The 22,484-nt window shown below is 43.7% G+C and overlaps 1 protein-coding gene across 4 annotated transcripts in view; it reads left to right on the top strand.

The window, feature by feature from the left end:
• The window catches only part of ANO6 (anoctamin 6), a 166,237-nt gene that overhangs the window by 45,964 nt on the left and 97,789 nt on the right, over positions 1-22,484 (top strand). For all 4 annotated transcript variants that reach the window (XM_073327998.2, XM_073327997.2, XM_073327996.2 and 1 more), the window contains exon 2: positions 16,594-16,673. In XM_073327998.2, the coding sequence (XP_073184099.1) occupies positions 16,594-16,673 (80 nt within the window). The remainder of the gene's footprint in view (positions 1-16,593; positions 16,674-22,484) is intronic.

The following is a 22,484-nucleotide window of genomic DNA, read 5'->3' as shown; positions in this document are numbered from 1 at the left end:
TAAATTAAGCTTTCTGTCCCAGCTACAGGACAGCCTGATACAAAAACAAGTACATGCCAATGTAGACTTGGTCCAAATTGGTCTGGGTAACCTAAAAGGCCAATGGAATCTTTAGTAATGGCTTAATACTACCACATGGCTTATCCATAAGAAAAAAAAATATTAGAAATAGGAAACTACACAGCCATAGCTATGGGATGCACTGAAATGCAGATACTTGCACTAGCTACTTTGGAACACAAAATGTTCTGGGTCATATTGGGAAATATTAAGGGTTTGATGCATTTGTTAAAAAAGAAAGAGATCATTGTTGACACTTATCAATATGAATGGATGCAATATGTTTCCACTATTGTAAAGCAGACTTATTAATGGGAGAAATTGTTGTCAAAATTGCACACCAACAGTCCCTGGAGGCAAAGGTATTGAAGGTTAACCCACTCCCCATATTACACATGGGATCCTTTTGGCTACCCTGGACCTTGAGCCAGTGGGCTGGGGAGGGAGGGAAGCTATTGGACACTAGAGGTTGTACCGAATGGACTCCTCAAAAGTGGGTGTGCCTCACCTTGCCTGTTGCCCCAGAACCTTGTAGTAAAGATACATCACCAGGATCATGTATGTGGCATGAATTGGAATCACAAACTCAAATTGCCTCACAGTACTTTCTCTTGAATAGGCTAGATAGAAAGTGACACTGACGATTATAAATCTTAGTGTCAAAAGGGGGATTATGTTGGATCATATTAAAGAAGTTCTGTATTAAAATCACAAATGAGTTTGATTCCCCAGAGTTTAAATTCCAGGGTATTACTAATTAAGAGGTCTCTTGGTTTTTGGTACTGTTTCTCTCCCTCTCTGTGTGAAACTTGCAAGCTGCTAACTGTGTTAGTACATTCTAAGACAGAGTCTGTTCTCAAAGCAATTCACACAGAGAGAGACTCAAAGCAATACTCTAACAACAGAAACAGCACCCAGAGACTCCCCACCCTTTTGTTGTATTAACCATTGTGATTAAAATAGAGATAGAGGATGTATGTGGATGGATGCTTGGTGTGGATAATAACTGAATGATCAGGGAGGTGCCAGCCTAAGAATCCAGTGTCCATCGGCTGAAGAAGGTGTCAAGTGGAAATAACCAGAGGACCCCACCCGGAGGGCAGACTGGAATCCACCCAACAGCCTCAAGAATGGGAGAACCAAAGAACAAGATAATATCTTGGAGCCGTCAGGAATGTGCTATCTGCTGATTGATTCAGCAACAGCATGATGAAGCAATTCCCATAGACTGGCATAGGAAGAAATTCCTATAAAAATAGACTCTAAAAAGTGAGAACTTTGGGGTCTGATTCTGCAAACCAACTTCCAGGAGCATCAGATGAGCATCTGACAAGGCCCTGCTCCCTCCTCATGTCCAGGCCACCTGGCCAGTGGCTTGGCATGAGCAACTCTAAGGCTGGTAACTATGATAACAACCTTGCAGAACCTGTGTGTGTGTGTGTGTGTGTGTGTATGTTTGTATGAATGAATGTGAGAATAAATTTGAGACTGAATGGAATGTTATAACTATAACTAACTGCTTACTATGATTCTTTCTGTATTCACAATAAATGTGGTATTTTGCCTTTTTCCCTTTAATAAGATCCTGCTGGTTTTTATTTTATTGGTACAACATAGTAACCCAATCGCTATCAAATCTAGCACTGTAGGTTGAAAGCCTGGCCCAGTTAAGTCAATGGAAGTTTTGCTATCAACTTGAACGGATTCTGGATTTCACCCTGTGTTGTTGTGCTTGCCGTGTAAATCATGCCTCCCATTCCTCCCCAGGTAGTTGAATGGGAGAAATGAAAGCCCTTCCCCACGAGGTCAGACTAGAAGACGTCTTCCCCTTAGGAAATTTATTCTTGGGGGTGGAAATCACACATTGGTGCTTGATTCAACTTCCAAATTTCATGACTCCACTAGCCCGGAAGCTCACAGCCCTCTGTACTAGCTCTGGGCACCTTTCTTCACATCCTTAATCCCCCAGCTTCCTGGCAGCCTGGCCAGGACATCCCCACTACCTCAGATATCACCTTTAAAAATGGAGGTGGTCTCCATGATGTAGAGCGTGATTTGGAGAAGAGAAGACTGGGTTGCATATCGGCAGACTCAGTCTGGTATTCAGGGGAAAGGAGTCAGGTAACATGGCTACTATGCTACCCTCCTCCAGTCCATATCCCCAGCCCTGCAGAGGCTCTCGGTGGAGACTAGAGGACTATGGCACAGAGACTGTTGACCCCACACACAGATGAAGGGAGATCCATGTGTGGAGGGTCTTCTCTCAATGCGCTGCTCTCAAGGAACAAGGCAGGCCTATGTCAACAGGAAGGATTTTGAATTTCCAAATCAGTTAATTCTATTAAGCCCTAGGTTTGACCACACCAGATAACATCTTGTTAAACATTACTTGCATTGTTATTTGTAACAGGCTTTAAATAGTGTTAAACAGATCTTGAAACAAGCTGTTTTCCTCATCTAGATTTGGCCTTAGTGATAGATGAAACTTGTAATAATTCTTAACCACGTTGTAGGAGGGATAACTGGTTGGCCTCTAAAATGGGTCTTTACCATTGCCAAACTAATGAATCAATTTCTGCTTTAATTTATTCCTTGTGCACCCCATTGAGAGTGCGTGGTGTATAAATCAGTAGAATTTACTCTGGAGTTTCAATTCTGGTCTGAATTACCCCAGTGAAGATCTGGCATCAGCATTTGGGTTTCACTGCCGTTACTCTGGATTTATAGCATTGGAACTAATCGGACTCTGGCCCATGGTCCATTATATAAACTAACATTGGGCCCAATCCAGCTCCCATTGAAATAAATGGGAGTTTTGTCATGGACTTCAGTGGAAACAGAGTCAGGCCCTTTTGTTTTTCTGATGAGTCAGCATTGCCTACAAACGGGCAGTTAAGAGCCTTTCCCAGCCGTTGGGCAGGTGGCCAACTTTCAAATCAAGGTTTGGACACACGAATTGAGCAATAATTGGTTACTGAATCCCTAAACATTCCAGTCTCATGCCTTTTTAATGTATAAGCAGTGCAGTTAGCATAATCATTTCCCTCATCTGTCACTTTCTAACAATCAGCGAGTTTTCTTAAGAGTTACCTTGGCTCGGACCAGTTTCAGGCAGCAGGGCTTTATACTGATGTTCTTCGTATTTATATTCCCAACACAGAACTGTCTTTGTCTTTATGGCTAGTCTTAGCAGATATTTTAGTTTTGGATTTCTAATCATCTGTTCTCAGTGCTCTGTTTGTACAGCTGTAAGGGGGAAAAAAAACCGTTAAAAATAAGTCTTCCAAACAAAAAAGAAGAATCTTCCAAGACAGCCATTGCACTTCCTTTAAGATTGAGGTGTGTGTGGGTGTGTGTGACTACATATGGGTTGCATATTCTGAAACTAAAATAAACATTTATTAGATTAGTCTTTGGTTTAACAATACCTACACACATGTGATTTGTGACTATGCTAACAATGTAATTTACCAATAGTTTAAAAGCCATTGCTGCGTTACTAATTGCTATCTGTTTCTAACTCGCCCTTATAAGGAGCTGTAAGTGACTATAAGGAGAGAACTAAGTTTTAATATTAAAAAATAAGACCTTGTTAACTATAAATACTGCATACATAAGAGAGCCCATTAGAAAGAAAAAAAATCAATTTCCTTTTCAAATACATGCCCCTATATAAAACGGAGCACAGGTTTTTAGTAGCATGTATTTTTAAGCTAAGACCTGCACAAGTGTAATAAAGCAAATAATGTAAGCTTCTGATAAAGGAACATACATAAGGTCCCTTTATAATCTTTGATCATAATGTCCGGGCTCACAGGTAAGTTCTGAAAATAGTTTATCCCAGAGAACAACTGTTCTTGTTACCCAGACAGTATCTAACAACTGAGAAGATTCTGACAAATAGTGCGACATGTCTACCTAACAAGGAGGAAAGAAGACTCCCTTATTTCTGGTGTTAATATTTCCAACCCACCCTTCTTCCTCAGGTTTTTTGTATTTTTGCCTTCTCTTGAAAGGTAATGATCGTACTTCACTACTTCAGTATATTTCCCCCACATCTACCCAGTCCCAAAAACAGACAGTAAGTTAGAGTATCTTATCTCCTGAACTGAGGAGTAGTTTTTGGTGGCTTTGAATTCAGAGTTTCACCCGGGACTGGGAAAAGTGTGTGTACTCTGGAACTCTTCCTTAGGTTGTCATCCCCTTCACCCCATCCTGTAACTTTGAAGCAAATGTTGAAGCCTTGGAAGCAAATGCTCCAGTTCCTACCTGTTGGAGTTGGCTGTGTGTGTTGCACCAATAAAATAAAAACCAGCAGAATCTTATTAAAGGGAAAAAGGCAAAATACCACATTTATTGTGAATATAGAAAGAATCGTAGTAAGCAGTTAGTTATAGCTATAACATTCCATTCAATCTCATATTTATTCACACATTCATTCACACACATACAGGTTCTGCAAAGTTGTTATCATAGTTATCAGCCTTAGAGTTGCTCATGCCAAGTCACTGGCCAGGTGGCCTGGACACGAGGAGGGAGCAGGGCCTTGTCAGATGCTCATCTGATACTCCTGGAAGTTGGTTTGCAGAATCAGACCCCAAAGTTCTCACTTTTTAGAGTCTATTTTTATAGGAATTTCTTCCTGTGCCAGTCTATGGGAATTGCTTCATCATGCTGTTGCTGAATCAATCAGCAGATAGCACATTCCTGATGGTTCCGTGCTGCTAGATGTTATCTTGTTCTTTGGTTCTCCCATTCTTGAGGCTGTTGGGTGGATTCCAGTCTGCCCTCCGGGGGGGTCCTCTGGTTATTTCCACTTGACGCCTTCTTCAGCCGATGGACACTGGATTCTTAGGCTGGCACCTCCCTGATCATTCAGTTATTATCCACACCAAGCATCCATCCACATACATCCTCTATCTCTATTTTAATCACAATGGTTAATACAACAAAAGGGCGGGGAGTCTCTGGGTGCTGTTTCTGTTGTTAGAGTATTGCTTTGAGTCTCTCTCTCTGAATTGCTTTGAGAACAGATTCTGTCTTAGAATGTACTAACACAATTAGCAGCTTGCAAGTTTCACACACACAGGGAGAGAAACAGTACCAAAAACCAAGAGACCTCTTAATTCGTAATACCCTGGAATTTAAACTATGGGGAATCAAACTCATTTGTGATTTTAATACAGAACTTCTTTAATATGATCCAACATGTGGTCCGGGCTGGCAGAACTGCCTAGTGGCAGTGTTCCCAAGATGTGACGCCTAATGGTGAGAGTCTAAGGGTCGATTTCTCTATCTGTTATAGCTCAAGGTAGTGTCGCTCCACACAGTGGCTATAGTTCAGGGGTAGAGTCACCAACTGGCAAGCGGGGATAGGGGAACCTGGGTCCACCCTACTCCAGCAGGTTCCGACCCAGGGCCCTTTGCAACAGCAGCCCTCGTACAGGGCTCAGGGCCTGATACCCAGGGAGGGTGCTTTGGGGTCACTTCCTACCCTTGTTCCAGTCGTTCTGGGGTCATCATGAGCTGGATGTGGGAGTCTCTTGTATGCCCCTCCAATATGTATCTAGTGTCTTTCCCACTGGCCCTGGTGAGTCATCAGCCTCCACTCTTCCAGTGGCTTCGCTATGAGGCTCGGCCCCGGTGGCATGGAGGCTTGGCAACTTCCCATCAGGAGGCTGCTGCACCCCACTGCTCTCCTCCACATTCAGCCCAGACTGATCTGAGTCGCTTCCTTTTAAATGCTCCCTCTACTGGGAGCATGTCCAGCAGAGGGAAGGGTGTGTGGCCTCCTGGGCCCAGAACAATTCTTTAACCCTCGCCTCCCCAATGCAGGATTGGTACACCCTGTCACGTTACCTTATATCAGCATATGTTCAGATCATCCTTTGCTCTCGTGCAGCTCAATTGCCTCCATGGCCCTATGGTGCACAGCTTTTTTTTTTTTTTTTTTTTTTAATTGCATCTTCAGCCTTCCTCGGTTAGGTACTGGTACTTGGAAACGGGAAATCCTCCCACATTTAGGGAAACCCCCATTATTTCAGTGGGAATTTCTTCAGTAGTCCAGGACAGTTACATCTTCAGATTTAGCCTTTCTCACCTCCAGTCTTCAAGTGTGCTTGAGATCCTAGCTTAAAGCAGCAAGCCATGTTTACCTTCTAAAATGCCAGAACAAGGTTCTAGGCTTTAATTAATATTTTTCTACTGACCAAAAAATCAGGGGACTTCAGACCTAGTCTAGGCTCTCCTCTTTAGAGTGAGCAGATGCATAAAGCCTATTTCAGTCAGTGCACCAATCTCTCCCCAAACACTACATGTGCTCCGTAGACTTTAAGGAAGCTAGACTCCAGTAGATATGTACTGACAGATAGTCACATCACCTCTTCTGTGATAGAAACAACAATTTTCAATTCCTCATGTATGATCTGCGGATAGCCATCTTTTCCTAGGAGATGCCTCCTAGCTTCTTGTCCTATCCTCAGAGGTTAAGGAAAACAATTTTTCTCCCTCCTCCTCCTAATTGGAATCAGGGGTCTCCCACATCCCAGGTGAGTATCCTAACTACTGGCTAAAAGTCACGGGGGAGGGCCGCCGCCGCCGCCTCCTCCTCCTCCTCCTTTTCTTCTATCCCCCCCCCCCCCCCCCGGGCGCAAAAACAGCTGAGACTCCCAAGCAGACAGATCCCTCTCACAGAGATACGGACCTAAGCCCAGGCTTCAGGGAGGAAGTGTGCAAAGCCCCACCCCTCAGCTTGGCTTGGGCAAGGATTGGTCCTGCTTTGAGCAGGGGGTTGGACTAGATGACCTCCTGAGGTCCCTTCCAACCCGGATATTCTATGATTCTATGACTATTAGGCCTATCCCTTCAACAAAACCGGGTCAAAGTAATTCATCTGTGGACCTTTGGTTTCATCAGAATCTGGGAGAGACCACTCATAGCCATCCCACGGTCTTCTGAAGGGAGGTATGATTTTTAGACAACCCGCTTCAGAATGGACTTCATTTCAGGAGCCAGATTGTATCCCTGTATTCTTTATTCCTTCCCAGAGCTCCTAGAACAGTGCCTGTGAGATGTGGCCTTGTGAGCAAGGGGCAGTTTCAGAAAGCTCTTTGCTTCTTTGTATGTCGGTGACCTGTTCCTAGAGGTAGGCCCATTTGCTTTCCTTGATGGAAACTCTTCCACTTGTTCTGATCGGGTACCAGCATGAGGAGCATCAGACCCTCTTTTAGGGAACTCAAAGTCACACAATTAGCACTCCTTAGTAAGGAGCATCCTGAAAGAAAGCCCTAGGATTCTGCTACATTTAGACACTGCAGCTTATGCCAGATGAACAGAACAGAACCAGGACCACCTGACTCCATTCAGTAGCTGCAAATCTAGATCTGTTGACGCCTTTATTTTATTTTGTTATTTCATTCAATTTGGACGATTAAACAAGACTAATCCATTTCATGTACTGCTTCTCATGAAGTAGCACTGGGCTGCAGCGGTTAGACTAAACACTGCAGGGGAATATTTAAATTCACATTAAAAACTTACTGTATTTTACTTACTGTAAATGTTTATGGATTTTTTAATTTGTGACATTTCTATTAGGTTAGTAAACACCTCTGTTTTCCTCCAAAACCTAATGGGGTGTTACCCAGTTGACTCAAAATGAATGATCACGTTTTTATTCAGTCAGCCAGTGAATTCCCCTAAATAATTGTCTGTAAATCTTCCCATGTGCAGAGGGCACAAGTATAAAGCCTGTACAACAGGCATATCCCACTGAAAGGCTCAGCAGGCGCTGACTGGCATATAGGCTTTGTATTGACCCTTTGCTCAGGAGTGGATTTTACCCCATGAGGGTGCAGTGTTCCATTTCTTTTTTTTTTTTTTTCCCCTGTGAGTGAAGGATTTGGACTGTGTTTAAAAATACCTGCTGTGACAGCCAGTCAATGCTCTCATTTACCGGTACTCTGAGGAAAGTGAGAGATGACATTTATGGCAAGGTAACAATGTTTGAGGACGTTGGGGAATTGAAAGTACGGGCAGACTGGCATTACATTAGTGATTACACAGTAGGTGTCTTACTCATTGCCGTGGCTGAGTTTTTGTCCTTTGGGGTGTCTGACAGGGTTGAAACGAAAAACTCCGTTTTTAAGATTGCACGTGATCAGTATTGTGCAGAGAGAGCTTGGTGCTTGGAGTAGTTCTGTTCTGATTGGTTTGGCTTCTCTAGATAATTGAATGGCAAAAAACCTCAGTAACTCAGAGGTAACTTATCACTATCCCAGTGATAGCTCATGCCCTTCCAGACTGCTGAGTGCCACAAAACTGAAACATCTGGAAACCAGGAAATGCAGAGTTAAGGTAAATGCCCGCACAACCTTAACTACACCCCTGAAGCTGGGAATCACCCCTGGGAATTATCTGCATGCTTTCCAGCTGCATTCACTGTGTTAGTTGTAGCTGTACTGAATAGTGGAAGGATAAGCTGGAGCAGTTTGGAAGAGCTGTGATCTGAGGAGATCTGGGTCTGAGCACCACCACCCCGTCATGTTATCACTAGTGCATGTGCACCTTGAGGTTCCAGTCTACATCATTTCAATACAGAATTGTGTAGGCTGTGTCAGTAACAGGGCACTGGGGTCTCCTTGACAGGGTTGCTGTCAGTAGTATAGTGGAATATGACAGCAATCTGTGGATTCTATGATGGGTAGGGGAAGTATAAGTTTAGGCGGTATCCTTTGTGCAAGTCTGAAGGGGGTATAAAATGGTTGTTAAATTTTACCAGAGTGGTATTTTGCCAGGGAAGTAGGCTCAGTGTTTGAGCCTAGGAGCACAAGTGTAAATAACACCTACCCATTGTAGTGAAAAGACAGAGAAAAAGAGATTGATGGGTGTATTGGGGCATTGCTCAAAGAGGGCAGAGTTAAAGTTGTGTGGGCATTTAGCGTAATTTTGTATTTCCTGGTTTTCAGATATTTGAGTTTTGCTGAACTCAATGTTTTGGAAGGGCATTAGCTATTACTGGGCAACCTTGCCTCCGTCACACCCCTGGAGATTGGGTGCCCCCCGCCCCCGAACGTGAATGTGGGGCTTACAGGCACCCTGGCCTAGTCTCCCTCAGTCCCCCTGTCACTCTGTCTAATCCCCATCTTCTCCCCATCATGTGATTCCCTCAACCTATCTCCCTGCATATTCTTCTATCGCTAATCACCCTCCACTTCCAGAAAGCATTTGTGTAGCATACTTCATTTTAATATATTATATTAATTTATATACGTTATTTATTTCAGTGCCTTCTGAATATTCTTCTGTACTGAGATGACATTTCACCAAAATAAAAATCCCCCTTTGGTAAAGACAATATGCCTTTCCCATCCCTTCAGATTTCTGCTCTGAGCCAGATTTGAACTTGCAGTGCTTGAATTCTAAGCCCATAAAATACCCTCAGAGCCACACACACACCCTCAGAGCCACACACAAAGCTCATGCTCAAATAAATTGGTTAGTCTCTAAGGTGCCTCAAGTACTCCTTTTCTTTTTACACATCTTGTGGTTGCTGAGTTATTTTCCAAATAGCCTCTCTTTCAATGTATGCTCAGTGTAGTGCATCTGATGTGTGAATTGATGCTGAGGCCTCAGGGTGCCTAAATGGAGAAGCAAACTTTTTCAAATAACATTTTAATTTGATTTCCTCAAAGGGCTGGTGGGTGCCATGCACTCTGTTGGGGGTAACCATCAAGCATTTGAGACCCTGGTGCAATGAGCCTTAGTTTGATCTCCATCTGTGAAGGCTGGGAGGTGGGGGAAGAACCACACACCTCCACACAAATTGCCAGAATGTGTCAACTTTAAGAAAAAGCTGTTTTACTCCTCACGCCCCCCTGAGGCACACCAAAATTCAAGCCAGTCTGAACAACTGTATGGATTTTAGAACACTTAGAACAACCGAGTTTTAAACAGAAAGCTGGTCTTGTATAGAAGAGCTGTCACCCTGCTATAATTTAGAAGCCTGAATAATCATTCCTCTTTTCGCCCAAGCAATTAGTCAATATACAGTCATGCTGATTGTTTCTGTTAAAAGGAGAAATTGATGACTCAGGTATTTCTTTCGTACAATCCTCTTTATTTACAAAGAATGTGTACAAAATCCTGTTTCCCCAAACTCAGTAAGAATCAAACAGGTGGCAGTTTATTTGCTCTCTGTTGCAAGCCTCTTTCCAGTTAGCCCTCTCCCCAAAAACTTCTCCGCTTTCTCCCAAGATTCAGAGTGTAAGGCCAGAAGGGACCATCATGATCATCTAGTCTGAGCTCCTGTACATCGCAGGCCACAGAACCTCACTCATCCACTCCTGTAATAGGTCCATAACCTCTGGCTGAGTTACTAGAGTCCTCAAATCTTGATATAAAAACTTTGTTATAGAGAATTTACTGTTTGTTCTAGTTCAAACCAGCTAGTTAATGACTTGTACCCCACACTGCAGAGGAATGCAAAAAAAAAAAACCCAGGGTCTCTCCCAGTTTGACCTGGGGGAAAATTCCTTTCCACCCAAATGTGTTGATCAATTTAGATCCTGAGCATGTGGGTGAGACCCACTAGCCAGACACCTGGGAAAGAATTCTCTGTAGTAACTCAAGAGTCCTCCCCATGTAGCGTCCCATCTCCAGCCATTGGAGATATTTGCTAATAGCAGTCATGGATGGGCCATATGCTAATATAGGCAGTCTCATCATACCATCCCCTACATAAACTTCTCAAGCTCAGTCTTGAAACAAGTTAGGTTTTCTGCTCCCACTACTCCCCTGGCAAGGATGTTCCAGAACTTTTCTCCCCTGAAGGTTAGAAACCATCATCTAATTTCAAGCCTAAACTTGTTGATGGCCAGTTTATACCTATTTGGTCTTGTGCCAACATTGACCCTTAATTTAAATAACTCCTCTCCCTCCTGCTGTTTATCCTTCTATCATGTTTATAGAGAGCAATCAAAGCTCCCTTCAGCCTTTGTTTCATTAGGCTAAATAAGCCAAGATCCTTCAATCTGCTTTCTGCTCACCAACGCACACCTCCATCAAATGATACCTAGCAAAACCCCTTCGACCAGCCTTGCATTTGGCCTGTGTTTCAGGTGATGGCTACTGTTGTTTCAATTACATTACTCCAACCACTTCTTTCATTTATCCTGAGTGAAGGATGGTTATTATACCCATCAGATTCAATGAGATTTCAGGTTTCAGAGTAACAGCCGTGTTAGTCTGTATTCGCAAAAAGAAAAGGAGTACTTGTGGCACCTTAGAGACTAACCAATTTATTAGAGCATAAGCTTTCGTGAGCTACAGCTCACTTCATCAGATGCATATCATGGAAACTGCAGCAGACTTTATATATACACAGAGATTTCACACATCCTCCATCATAATATGGAAATAGTGTAATACTAAGTAAAACTGAATTATTTGATTGAAAAATGTAGCAAAGAGACTACAAAAGCAGATAAACGGCTTACAGTTATATCAACTAGCTGCTGCATAATAGAAATTTTTAGTTTTCAGTGAAACTGCAACACAAAAGCAGCCAAATGATAAAATGACACACTTTGTATTGCAGTAATATTTTACACTTCCATAGTCCCTTTCATCTCAGGCTCTGTAACAGTGTCAGCCACCACCTAGTCACTCCTTCATGAGTCCAGGGTGGCCCTGCTAGCACCCTGCCTCAGTTTGCCTTTATCAACGTTCAAACAACACCACACAGTCCCAAAGGCATGAGACATAAGTCCTCTGCCAGGGGCCTACTTTGAGTCTACGTGAACTTTTTTAAAAAAAACAACAACAACAAAATCCACTTCCTTCTCTCTGCTCCACCTTCTGGTTTTCACTCAAGTTCCTCACACTCCTTAAATCAGGAGCCCCAGGTCCTCTTCCCAAAACTGTGTTCAGTTCAGTTTATTTACAGCAGCGCTCACCTACAGCTGCTTTCTCCAGCCAGCTGCAATTCTTCAGGTTTCTGTCCTGCCTGGAATTCCCAGGCCCAGCCCTCCTAGCTGGAGTGTTAGGCTCCCACTCAAACTCCCTTCTTCACAGACTACCCAGAAATCTGTCCCTTCCTGCCTTCCATCCTGACACCTGGCCTGAGTTAATCACATTACCTCATTCATTACCCACCTGGGGAGGTGAACTGATCTTGTCACTTGGGAGCAGAGGCCCCATTTTCCCTAAAAAGGGCCAGCTACTCTGTGACAAGCTCTCAAGGCATTTTACATACCTTAGTAAATCCAGCCTCATTATGCCTCTGAGGCAGGCAAATATCCAAATTTTACAGATGGGAAAACTAAGGCTGTGAAACTTCCCTAGGATTACATAGCAAATCTGTGCCAGAGCCAACAACAGAACCCAGGTCTCCTGATGCAGTGCTGAGGCCAAATTCTGACCCCTTCCACAGCCTGTCCACAGCAGTATATTGGCTGTAAAAGAGCCTCATAAGTGGCTTATACTGATGTAAGGACATGTCAAGGACAGGGACAGGGATATGGTCAGTGCACTCTGCAATGTGGCTAATCTTGGCTTCAGAGTAACCTATAGACAACTGTGGGGAGACTGTGAGTTAGAGCAACTCCTGGCTCTGCTCTACCTTACGCTGGAAGTTGTTCCCTCCGCACCCCTCCCCACCCCCCAGCATCCCAGAATGTTGTCAACACAAAGGTGCCATAAAGGGACTTCTGCCCCCCACTCTTCTTGAAGAGCGCCTTCTGAGTTGCATATTTCAAGAGATGCAGCACAGAATCTGACCCCTGGTCTTTAACTTGTAGGTCAAGCAGAGTCACAGAGCAGACAAACCTATCCGATTTCTTGTGTTCCCTTTCTGAGACTATGACTTTGTCTACACCAGTGGTGGGCAACCTGCTGCCTGCGGGCCGTATGCGGTCCGTCAGGGTAATCTGCTGGCAGGCTGCAAGACAGTTTGTTTACGCTGACCGTCTGCAGGCACGGCAGCCCGCAACTCCCAATGGCAACAGCGAGCTGCGGCCACTGGGAACTGCAGATGGCCGTGCCTGCAGACGGTCAGTGTAAACAAACTGTCTCGTGGCCCGCCAGCGGATTACCCTGATGGGCCGCATATGGCCCACGGGCCACACGTTGCCTGCCACTGGTCTACACTATGGACCTTACAGCGGCACAACAGTATCACTGCAGCTGCGCTATTGTAAGGTCTCCTGTGTAGCTACTCTGTAAAGGCATAATGAAACAGCTACCGCTGCTTATTAGGCGCGATGTCGGCGAGAGAGAGAGCGTCTCCCACCGACATAATGCTCGCCACACCAGTGCTTTTGTTGGTGAAACTTTTGTCAGTTGGGGTGTATTTTTTCACACCCCTGACTGACAAAAGTCCTAGCATAGACAAAGCCTTAGTTAGCTGAGCAAGCAACATTACATACAGTTGTATCTGACAGACTCTAACCTAAGCATGAACTGTGGTTGGTATGCTACTGAAGTAAAAAAAAAAAAAAAAAAAAAAGGTAAACATGTTGTTTTACTAAAGGCTAGGTGCAGTGAACTTGCATGCCTGAAGGGGTGATGCCATTAAGTACACAGTGAAACAGTAGTATGGATACTCTGATATTGGGGTTTGGGTCAGCAATAAAATGCTTGTTCAAATTGAAGTAAGAGGGATTATGGGCCAGCGTCCCAGCTGGTGGGAGTGGTCGGGTCCCCTTTGCATGTGGCCTACCGCTGGCCCAGGCATTGTACGGGACAATGTTCCAACAAAAGGTGTGTAAAATATATGTATTTGTACAGTGATATTCTATGCTGCTTCTGATGGTTATTGCTGATGAGTCCCAGACTATTACTACTTGTGAGCAAGTATAAGTGTGAGCCTTTCCACCATGAATGTCACACTTTCGTCTCTCTCCAATTGTGGCTGAAGTGATTTCTAGATAGCACTGAGGTGTGCTGTGCAATTACACATAACGAGTGCCTCGCACCAAGCCCACTTTTAACACATGGTTCTTATTACTTCAGTTCAGCGGCTGGAGCAAATTTTCTTGTCACGTGCTTTTCACTTTGCACATCTGCTTGCTCAGTATAATGGAATGCAAATTTTTGAGTGGATGACTGTACAAAATACCTGCTCTCCATCTAGTCCCTACCCCTTTTGCAGTACTGGCAATAACCCTCTCTCCTCCACAGGATTTCAGACATATGCCACGGACAGAGATAGAACATGCAGAGGTCTTTAAGTCTGTGCAGCACCCGTGTTTAGGAGTATAAAAAGTGATAAACACTACTAGCCTTACATAGGCACTATGTAATTTCCATTTTCTCACACTGGTTTGGATTGAGCCATTACAAAAAGAATAATGATGTGCATATGTGGTAACCATGCAGGAAATGCTGAATTGTATCATTGTTATCTGATTACCCGTAATAGGATTTAGAATGTGTCTGTTATTTCAACTGGACTTCTGGGCTCCTTCCTGTTTTATGTTTGCCTGTACTGGCCAGCTTTTAAGATTTTCTGTAATTCCCCCATCAGCTTCAGAAACGGTTATTTTGAGAGCTGACCAAGTCTGATTATCCAGCTGGGCCAACATTCAGGTTATGATTCAAATGTTTCTGAAGCTTATGCTGACGGAAAATTCATGGAGTTGTTTTTGCTTTACTCCCTTGACTAAATACCATCACCACGCTATAGCTCTGGAAACTGATGGCTGAACATCTACTACAAAGTCCAACCAAACTATAAGCAACTAGGGGCTTTAACAATGTGCCATTTTGGAACCATAAACATTATTCTCCTGAGCTGTAGCAATAGCTTTAAGGATACTCCTTTGTGGTACACTATTCAAAGTCTTTTTACATCTTGGATCAGCAAGCACTGTAGGGCCACATCTGTAGCTGGTGTAAGTCAGCACAGTCAACAGAGTAACACCTATTTACACCTTCTGAGGATCTGGACATATATAATGTAGTTTAGGTACTAGTGAGGTTGGTGAGTCTCACCTGTTTATCTGATACCTGTTTAAATAGCCTTCTAAAAACACCATCTAGTCAAGTTGCTTACTACAATTGGTGAGTGTTAATGCTGGGGCCCAGACTCACCACTCAGCACTTGTATGCCAGTGCCCCAGTAACCTTTCCACAGTGAAGGCCATCTCTTCCATTTTTAAGGCATGTAGGGCATGAAAAATAGCAAAAAGAGCTAAAGTAGCTTGCCCACAGGGGGGAGAGAATAGTAATCTTCTCCCCTCACCCATTCTTCTCTAACCTCAAATGTGTGTGTTTAATGCTTTTTTTTTCAGAACCCGAAAAGAGAATAATGTGAAATTCATATCAAAAAGCTGAGGGAAGATCATGATCCTGATGGCTCACAATGATTCACCTTTCATTAATATTCTGATAATTAGCCTCTAATACATTTCTTGGGGTTGATAATTATCTTATAATTCACCGAGTACTTGAATTGGCAGCCAATTTTCCCGCCTGTAGGCAACTGATAGATGGTTGATATTAGATTATGGTGTTGAGAGATGCAGAGTGGTGTCTTTCATTAAATCATCTTGATTTTTATATTGTCATTTTAGAAGAGAAGTCTTACTTTGCTGGATCCAGGACGTAGATTCTTTTTGCAGGATGCCATTCTAGAGAAGCAAGGAAGATATTGTTTAGGGTAGTACATTAATATTATTGTGCTTGTGATAGTTAGGAAGTTATCCCTTCAGGTTACATGGAAGTCATTCACACAATGGCATGAGTAAATGTTGCAGTGTCACTGTCTATACCACACTTGACCTGAAATAAGGAATTCTCTCGCACTGGCAACTTATTGCGTAACAAGTACAGTCAGCCTCAGCCAGGGCGTATCTATGCTTGGTACACGTGGAGCCAGATCCTGGCACCCTGACTCATCATGAGATAATGTTGACACTGGGATTTTTTGCAACAGTGTAGCTGCACCATTACAAACTCTCTTGTGTAGATATGTTGCTCTGGTGAAAGCTTCTTATCCCGATGCAACATATCTACAATAAGAGTTTTGCATTGGTACAGCTAGATCTCTGCCCAACCCTCCGCCCCTAAAATCTGTCACATAGACAAGCCTTGAATAGTACCTCAGTTGGCAAATACCCCATTGGCTTTTCAGTTATATTATGTGAACAGGGCTCCTTGCAGAGTAAGGTACTATTTAGCGTGTGAGTAAAGGTGGTAGAATCTAGACCTTAATGATAACCTTTCTTCCACCATGAACAGTGAGGTGCTAATAGAAAGTCTTCTCCAAATAAAAATTAAGGGTGTTATTCTTTATTCTGTTTTGCTAGTGTAACTCCGTAGACAAAATCAGTCTAAAGGAGTCGAGAATCACCCCAACTGTATAAATGTATGTTGATTAACCAAGCTTGACTGTATTTGAAAGTGTGGAAGGACAAAACTAAGTAAATCCTGAAAATGTGAAGTGCAGTAAAGCACTTCGCCGTCAAGCCACTTGTTTAAAAGCTACAAACAGATGCACTACAATGTTACACTTCTGTTTACTTCTTTTTTTAGTCTTGGAAGAAGTGGAACAGACCATTGTTCCCAGCTATGGAACAGTGCCAGATCAGCAAAAGCTTCATGCTTCAGAGTGGGTGAGTACTCTTTCACTTTAAGTTTACCTTTAGATTTCCAACGAAATTAAAGTGTTTTGTACAATTTAAGGGTAGGCTTCCAGAAGAGTAGCTTTCCTTTTGCAGGTGCAGTTAAGTGCCTGCAGCTCAGATTCATGCATGAGTCTGAATAGCTGCATCTCTAACTAGACTGTGGCCACTGATTCGTGTAAGTCGGAGTTGCAGCTACTCCGCTTTGCACCGACACTTTACTTTAGAGTGCAAACTGTGATCTCCAGATTACACACAGAAATATGGAGGTCAGGCCTCTAACTGGTTTGAAAACATACCCCCTTAATTTCTAGGATATCTGTAATTTGTGTGCTTCATTACTCTACTGAGCATGTTTAGTACTGTTCTATTTAGGTGTTAACAAGGAGCCTATCGCTTTAAGCAACATACATATGTTGGTCAAATGTTATAACATGACAAAGTGCAGAGGAGCAATTTTTTAAGACAACTTAAAGGATTACTTCTTGCAACAACTAGGTCTAGAACACGTGAGGATTCTTGACTTCGTCCTCAGTAACACAGGAATCAGTTCAAGAAATAAATGTAGTAAGTAATCATAGGGGAAGCTAGTAGCTGCCCATAGTTAAGTTGCTTAATGCTTTCCTTTTTAAGCTGTGGATTCCACTAGCAAAGTGTGTGGGTCATGCCATTCTAGTGGATGGCCCACAGAGGATAACAGCCTACTATTGCTACCAGTTACTTTAGTACAGGGGTGGGCAAAATACAACCCATGGGCCAGATCCAGCCTATCATTTCTGTCCAGCCTGCCATGACTCTGGCGGTGCAGCGGGGCGCTCAGGCAGGCTGCCTGCGTGCTGTGGCCCCACGCCGTTCCCGGAAGCGAGAAGCAGCTCTGTGTGCTGCCCCCACCCCCAGTTCCATCCTCAGAGCTCCCATTGGCTGGAAACCGGCCAATGGGAGCTGTGGGGGTGATGCTTGCGGATGCAGGCAGCGCACGGAGACCCACTGCCTCCCTCCCCCCAAGGGGCATGCAGAGACGTTCCAGCAGCAGCCGGTTGCAGCCGCTTCCGGGAGCAGCATGGTAAGTACCTCCCAGCCAGAGCCTGCACCTCGCACCCCCTCCTGCACCCCAATCCCCTGCCCCAGGTCATAACCCCCTGCTGCACCCAAACTCCCTCCCAGACTCTGCACCCCCTGCTGCACCCCAATCCCCTGCCCCAGCCCAGAGCCCCCTCCTGCACCACACTCCCTCCCAGAGCCCACACCGCTCACCCTCTCCTGCACACCAACACTCTGCACCAGCCTGGAGCTCCCTTTGGCACCCAAACTCCTTCCCAGACCCCACACACCCTCCATTAATATAGTAGAAATGCCCATGATAACTTTCCAAAATTCATGGAGTGGCCCCCTGTGAAAATTGTTGCCCACCCTTGCTCTGGTAGCTCAAGTGGTAGAAGTCTGTGCTGTGGATGTAAAAGTCCAAGCTCTGATGATGACCCAAGTTGCGGGTCAATATGCTTCCTTTTCTCCTATTTTTTTTTAAAAAAAGGGAAGTGACATCCAAAAACTCTTTATTAAAAAATGTTTAAGATTGCAAAGTCAAACACTCAAGTTAGAAAATGCCAGAAATAAGGCTATCTGTGTCTTGCATATACATTATGATAAAGTCTAATTACATGATCCTACACGATTTCTTTCCACAAGACCCCTACCCTCTTCAATACAAAGGTTGGACAGCACTCTAGGAATGAATCAAGGTTGTATAGAGACAGAGCCTATTATGTGTAGGACTCCTCCTCCACTGTTTAGGAAAACTGGAAGGTGTGTAGTGAATGAGGCAAGGGGCTTGAAGAAGGGAAAGGATGGTCTTATGGTCAAGGAACCAGAATGCTGCCTTGGAGAACTGGATTCTGCCCCTGCCTCTGCCACAGAGTTTCTGTGTGATGCAGGGAAAGTCACTTAAACGAGGCTTTTCAAAGGTGACCACTACTGATGTGTTCCCTATCTTAAGGGTGTACCAGAAAAGACAAGGGCCAGATTTGCAGAAGTACTGAGCATTCACAACTGCAAGTGAAGTAGATTCGAGCTATGCTTTGAACAAATAAAGGGCTGTAAAAAATGTTAAGTACTCTGAAAAAAATGAGTCCCCTGGTATCTCAAGTTGGGCACCCAAAATTAGTAGACACATTTCCATTTTGGCTTGATCTCGGTGTGCCTCATTCCCAAGCACCCATCCCAGTCTATAAAATGGAGATAATGCCACTTTATCTCAGAGCTGAATTGTGAAGATAAATTCATTAATGTTCGTGAAGTACCCAGATACCATAGAAACACACAGGAGGAAAATAATAATATGTTCAGTACACAATTTGGATGGTATGCAGTAAATAAAGCCTGGGGCCAGACGGGGGAATAGTAATTGGTCATGGAAGTAAAGCCTATCATAATGCATACACTCAGAGAGGCCAAATGGAGGTTGCACAGGCAGTCTTAATTGAAGTATTTTCCAACTCGAGTGCTTGACTTTGTAACCTTAATGGTCTTTAATGTAGTTCGAACTGGATATAATTAACTTAGGCTTGAGTAAAGACTGGGAGTGGATGTGTCATTACACAAAGTAAAACTATTTCCCCATGTTTATCCTCCCCCCCCCCTCGTTCCTCAATAGCTCACCTTACCTGATCACTCTCGTTACAGTGTGTGTGGTAACACCCATTGTTTCATGTTCTCTATGTATATAAATCTCCCCACTGTATTTTCCACTGAATGCATCCAATGAAGTGAGCTGTAGCTCACAAAAGCTTATGCTCAAATAAATTGGTTAGTCTCTAAGGTGCCACAAGTCCTCCTTTTCTTTTTGTTTTGGATGTAACAGTAGCCATAATATAGACTCATAGAAACATAGGACTGGAAGGAACCTCAAGAAGTTTTCAAGTCCAGCCCCTTGTGATGTGGCAGGACCAAGTAAATCTAAACCATCCTGATAGGTGTTTGTCTAACCTGTTTTTTAAAACCTTCCGTGACTTGGATTCCACAGCCTCCCTTGAAAGCCTATTCCAGTGTTTAACTACGCTTATATAGTTACAAAGTTATTCCTAATATCTAATGTAAATCTCCCTTGCTGCAGATTAAGTCCATTACTTCTCGTCCTACCTTCAGTGTACACAGAGAACAATTGATCGCTGTCCTCATTATAACAGCCCTTAACATTTTTGAAGCTTGTTATCAGGACCCCCCTCAGTCTTTTCTTCTCAAGACTAAATATTCCTCGTTTTTTTTAACCTTTCCTGATCCATCAGGTTTTCTAAAGCTTTTATCATTTTTGTTGCTCTCCTCTGGACTGTCTTCAGTTTGTCCACATCTTTCCTAAGGTGCGGTGCCCACAGGAACATGCACAGGAATAAAAATTTGGCTGCTTTCTGTGCCCCCCATAGCTGGAGGAGTTGGATCTTCCTACCATGGCCCCGGGCCAGTGGAGCTGGCTCTCCCCACTTCTCCTTTGGCCCTGGAGGAGTTCTGTGCCTGCTCTGATTGCTTGCCCCTCCTTTGCACGTGCCTCTGGGTACCCAGAATTGAACACTACTCCAGCTCAGGCCTCACCAAAGCCAAGTAGAATGAGATTATCATCTCCCATGTTTTACATACGACACTCCTGTTAATACACCCCAGAATGGTATTCGCCTTTTTCACAGCTGCATCACACTGTCAACTCATATGCAATTTGTGATCCACTCTATCCCCTAGAACCTTTTCTGCACTACTACTACCTACCCAGTTATTCTCCATTTTGTAGCTGTGTGTCTGAAATTTCCTTACTAAGCAAAGTACTTTGCACTGGCTTTATTGAATTTCATCTCTTTGAATTCAGACCAATTCTCCAATTTGTCAAGGTTGCAATCTGTAAGAGAGTTAAGTTCAACAATTTCATGGGAGGAATCATCCCCAAAACTCTAACTAGTGTATTAGCGTATCCATTCAGATCATACCTTTCAGCCTGAGGGTACGTCTACACTACGTGCCGCTTTCGGCAGCGTGTAGAGTATATACGTGGGTAGCTCTCCTAGACCAGTATAAATAGCAGTGTAAACTGTGAGGCATGGCTTAGGCAAGTAAAGACATGCCTGAAGGGTGTACATATGTACCCGAGTACATACCCTGTACAGCTCTCTCCCTGCCCAAACAGTGCTTCCCCGTCTACACTGCTGCTTTTAGCAGTGTAGTGTCCTGCTGCTGGAGTCTTTCTCCATCGTAGGGAAAGATTCTGGTAGGGGGGAAAGGCTCCAGCTGCCTGCCCCCCGCCAGAGTCTTTAACCAACGTGTGTAGCTACACGCCACAGTGTGGATGCATCCTGCTTTCCACATCTTGCTACACATACCCTACACGCTGCCATCAGTGGAGTGGAGTGCAGATGTAGCCTTAGAGGGCACCCAAAGATCCTGAAAGTATGAATTTCCCCACCCCTTCCCTTATATGGGGGCTGAAAACCGGTCGTTCAAGGGAGCGCTGGCTTCAGCCATATGTAAAGGTAAAGACTTCTAGCCTCTTCTTCATAAAGCTTAACAAATTTCTTGTGTCAGCTGCAAAAGTTAAATGAAAAATATAACAGGAAGTCAGCTGGATATCTAACCTAAGTTAGCACAGCACAGTCAAATGACTTCATCACATGTCAGCAGTTACCATCAGTTTTCTTAAGTCAAGGGGGTACTAATGACTCCCAGTATAGTTCTCTGTTCTAACTGGTGCAAAAGCTTTAGTTTTAGTACTGAGCTTCATTCAGTAAATAGAAAGGAAGCAGCTGTCTCCTTTTACATGTTGGGGTACTGAAACCATATAGGAAAGTTTTCCTTTTAACTGATGCTTGCTAATCTCATTGCTAAAAACAGAACTAAAAACATACCTTTGTTTTAGCACTTCATTACATTTTATTACACAGCAGGAGTCAGAAGAAAAACAGTTAACGGCGTAACAGTTTTATTGCTTTGTGACACACCCCATTTTCCTCTGGTACACAAATGAATTTGCAGATTCCAGAAATAAAGGACTTTGGGTCTTAATGTCAGCCAAGTTGCAGTGTGCATTGGTCAATATGAAAATAAGAACACAATATCTTATTTTAAGTCTGTGATACTAAATAATTTTACATTCCTTTAGCACATTTCATCAGATGATCACAAAGCACTTGGCAAACAATGAAGCTTCACAAAATCCCCGTGTGTTCCATATTTTAATTTTATATATGGGGGGGGAGGGAAGAGAGAGACATGGAGATTTCCAGAGAGGGCTGACGGGATGGATCACAGATACCCCCTTGGGAACTGACTTGATGTGCTAAGACTACCTCTGAGCCCGTTTTCCCTGGCAGCTTGGGACTTCAGTGCCCTGTCTGGTTGTGCCAGACATGTTAGCCTGCTACAAACACAGACCCAGGTCTGAACCACGTCCCCCAAAAGCTGCAGGCTTAACTGAAAACAGCTTAAGAAGTGTTCTTGTCTCCAACACTCAGATACCCAGCTCCCAATGGGGTCTAAACCGCAAATAATTCCTTTTTACCCTGTGTAAAGCTTACACAGGGTAAACTCATAAACTGTTTGCCCTCTATAACACTGATAGAGAGGTATGCACAGCTGTTTGCCCCCCTCCAGGTATTAATACATACTCTGGGTTAATTAATAAGTAAAAAGTGATTTGAGCCAGCTGAAGACCAGATGGAGGGGTCTCCCAGAGCTTTATATAGTTTCTCTTTTGTAGGTGGAAACCCCTCCCTCCCCCTGTGTAGAATCCCCTCTATGAAGTGAGCTGTAGCTCACGAAAGCTCATGC

The sequence above is a fragment of the Lepidochelys kempii genome, chromosome 1 (genome assembly GCF_965140285.1).
Source record: "Lepidochelys kempii isolate rLepKem1 chromosome 1, rLepKem1.hap1, whole genome shotgun sequence".
NCBI classification, from domain to species: domain Eukaryota; kingdom Metazoa; phylum Chordata; order Testudines; family Cheloniidae; genus Lepidochelys; species Lepidochelys kempii.
Note: the sequence above shows the minus strand (reverse complement) of the source record. Positions and strands in the feature narration are given on the sequence as shown.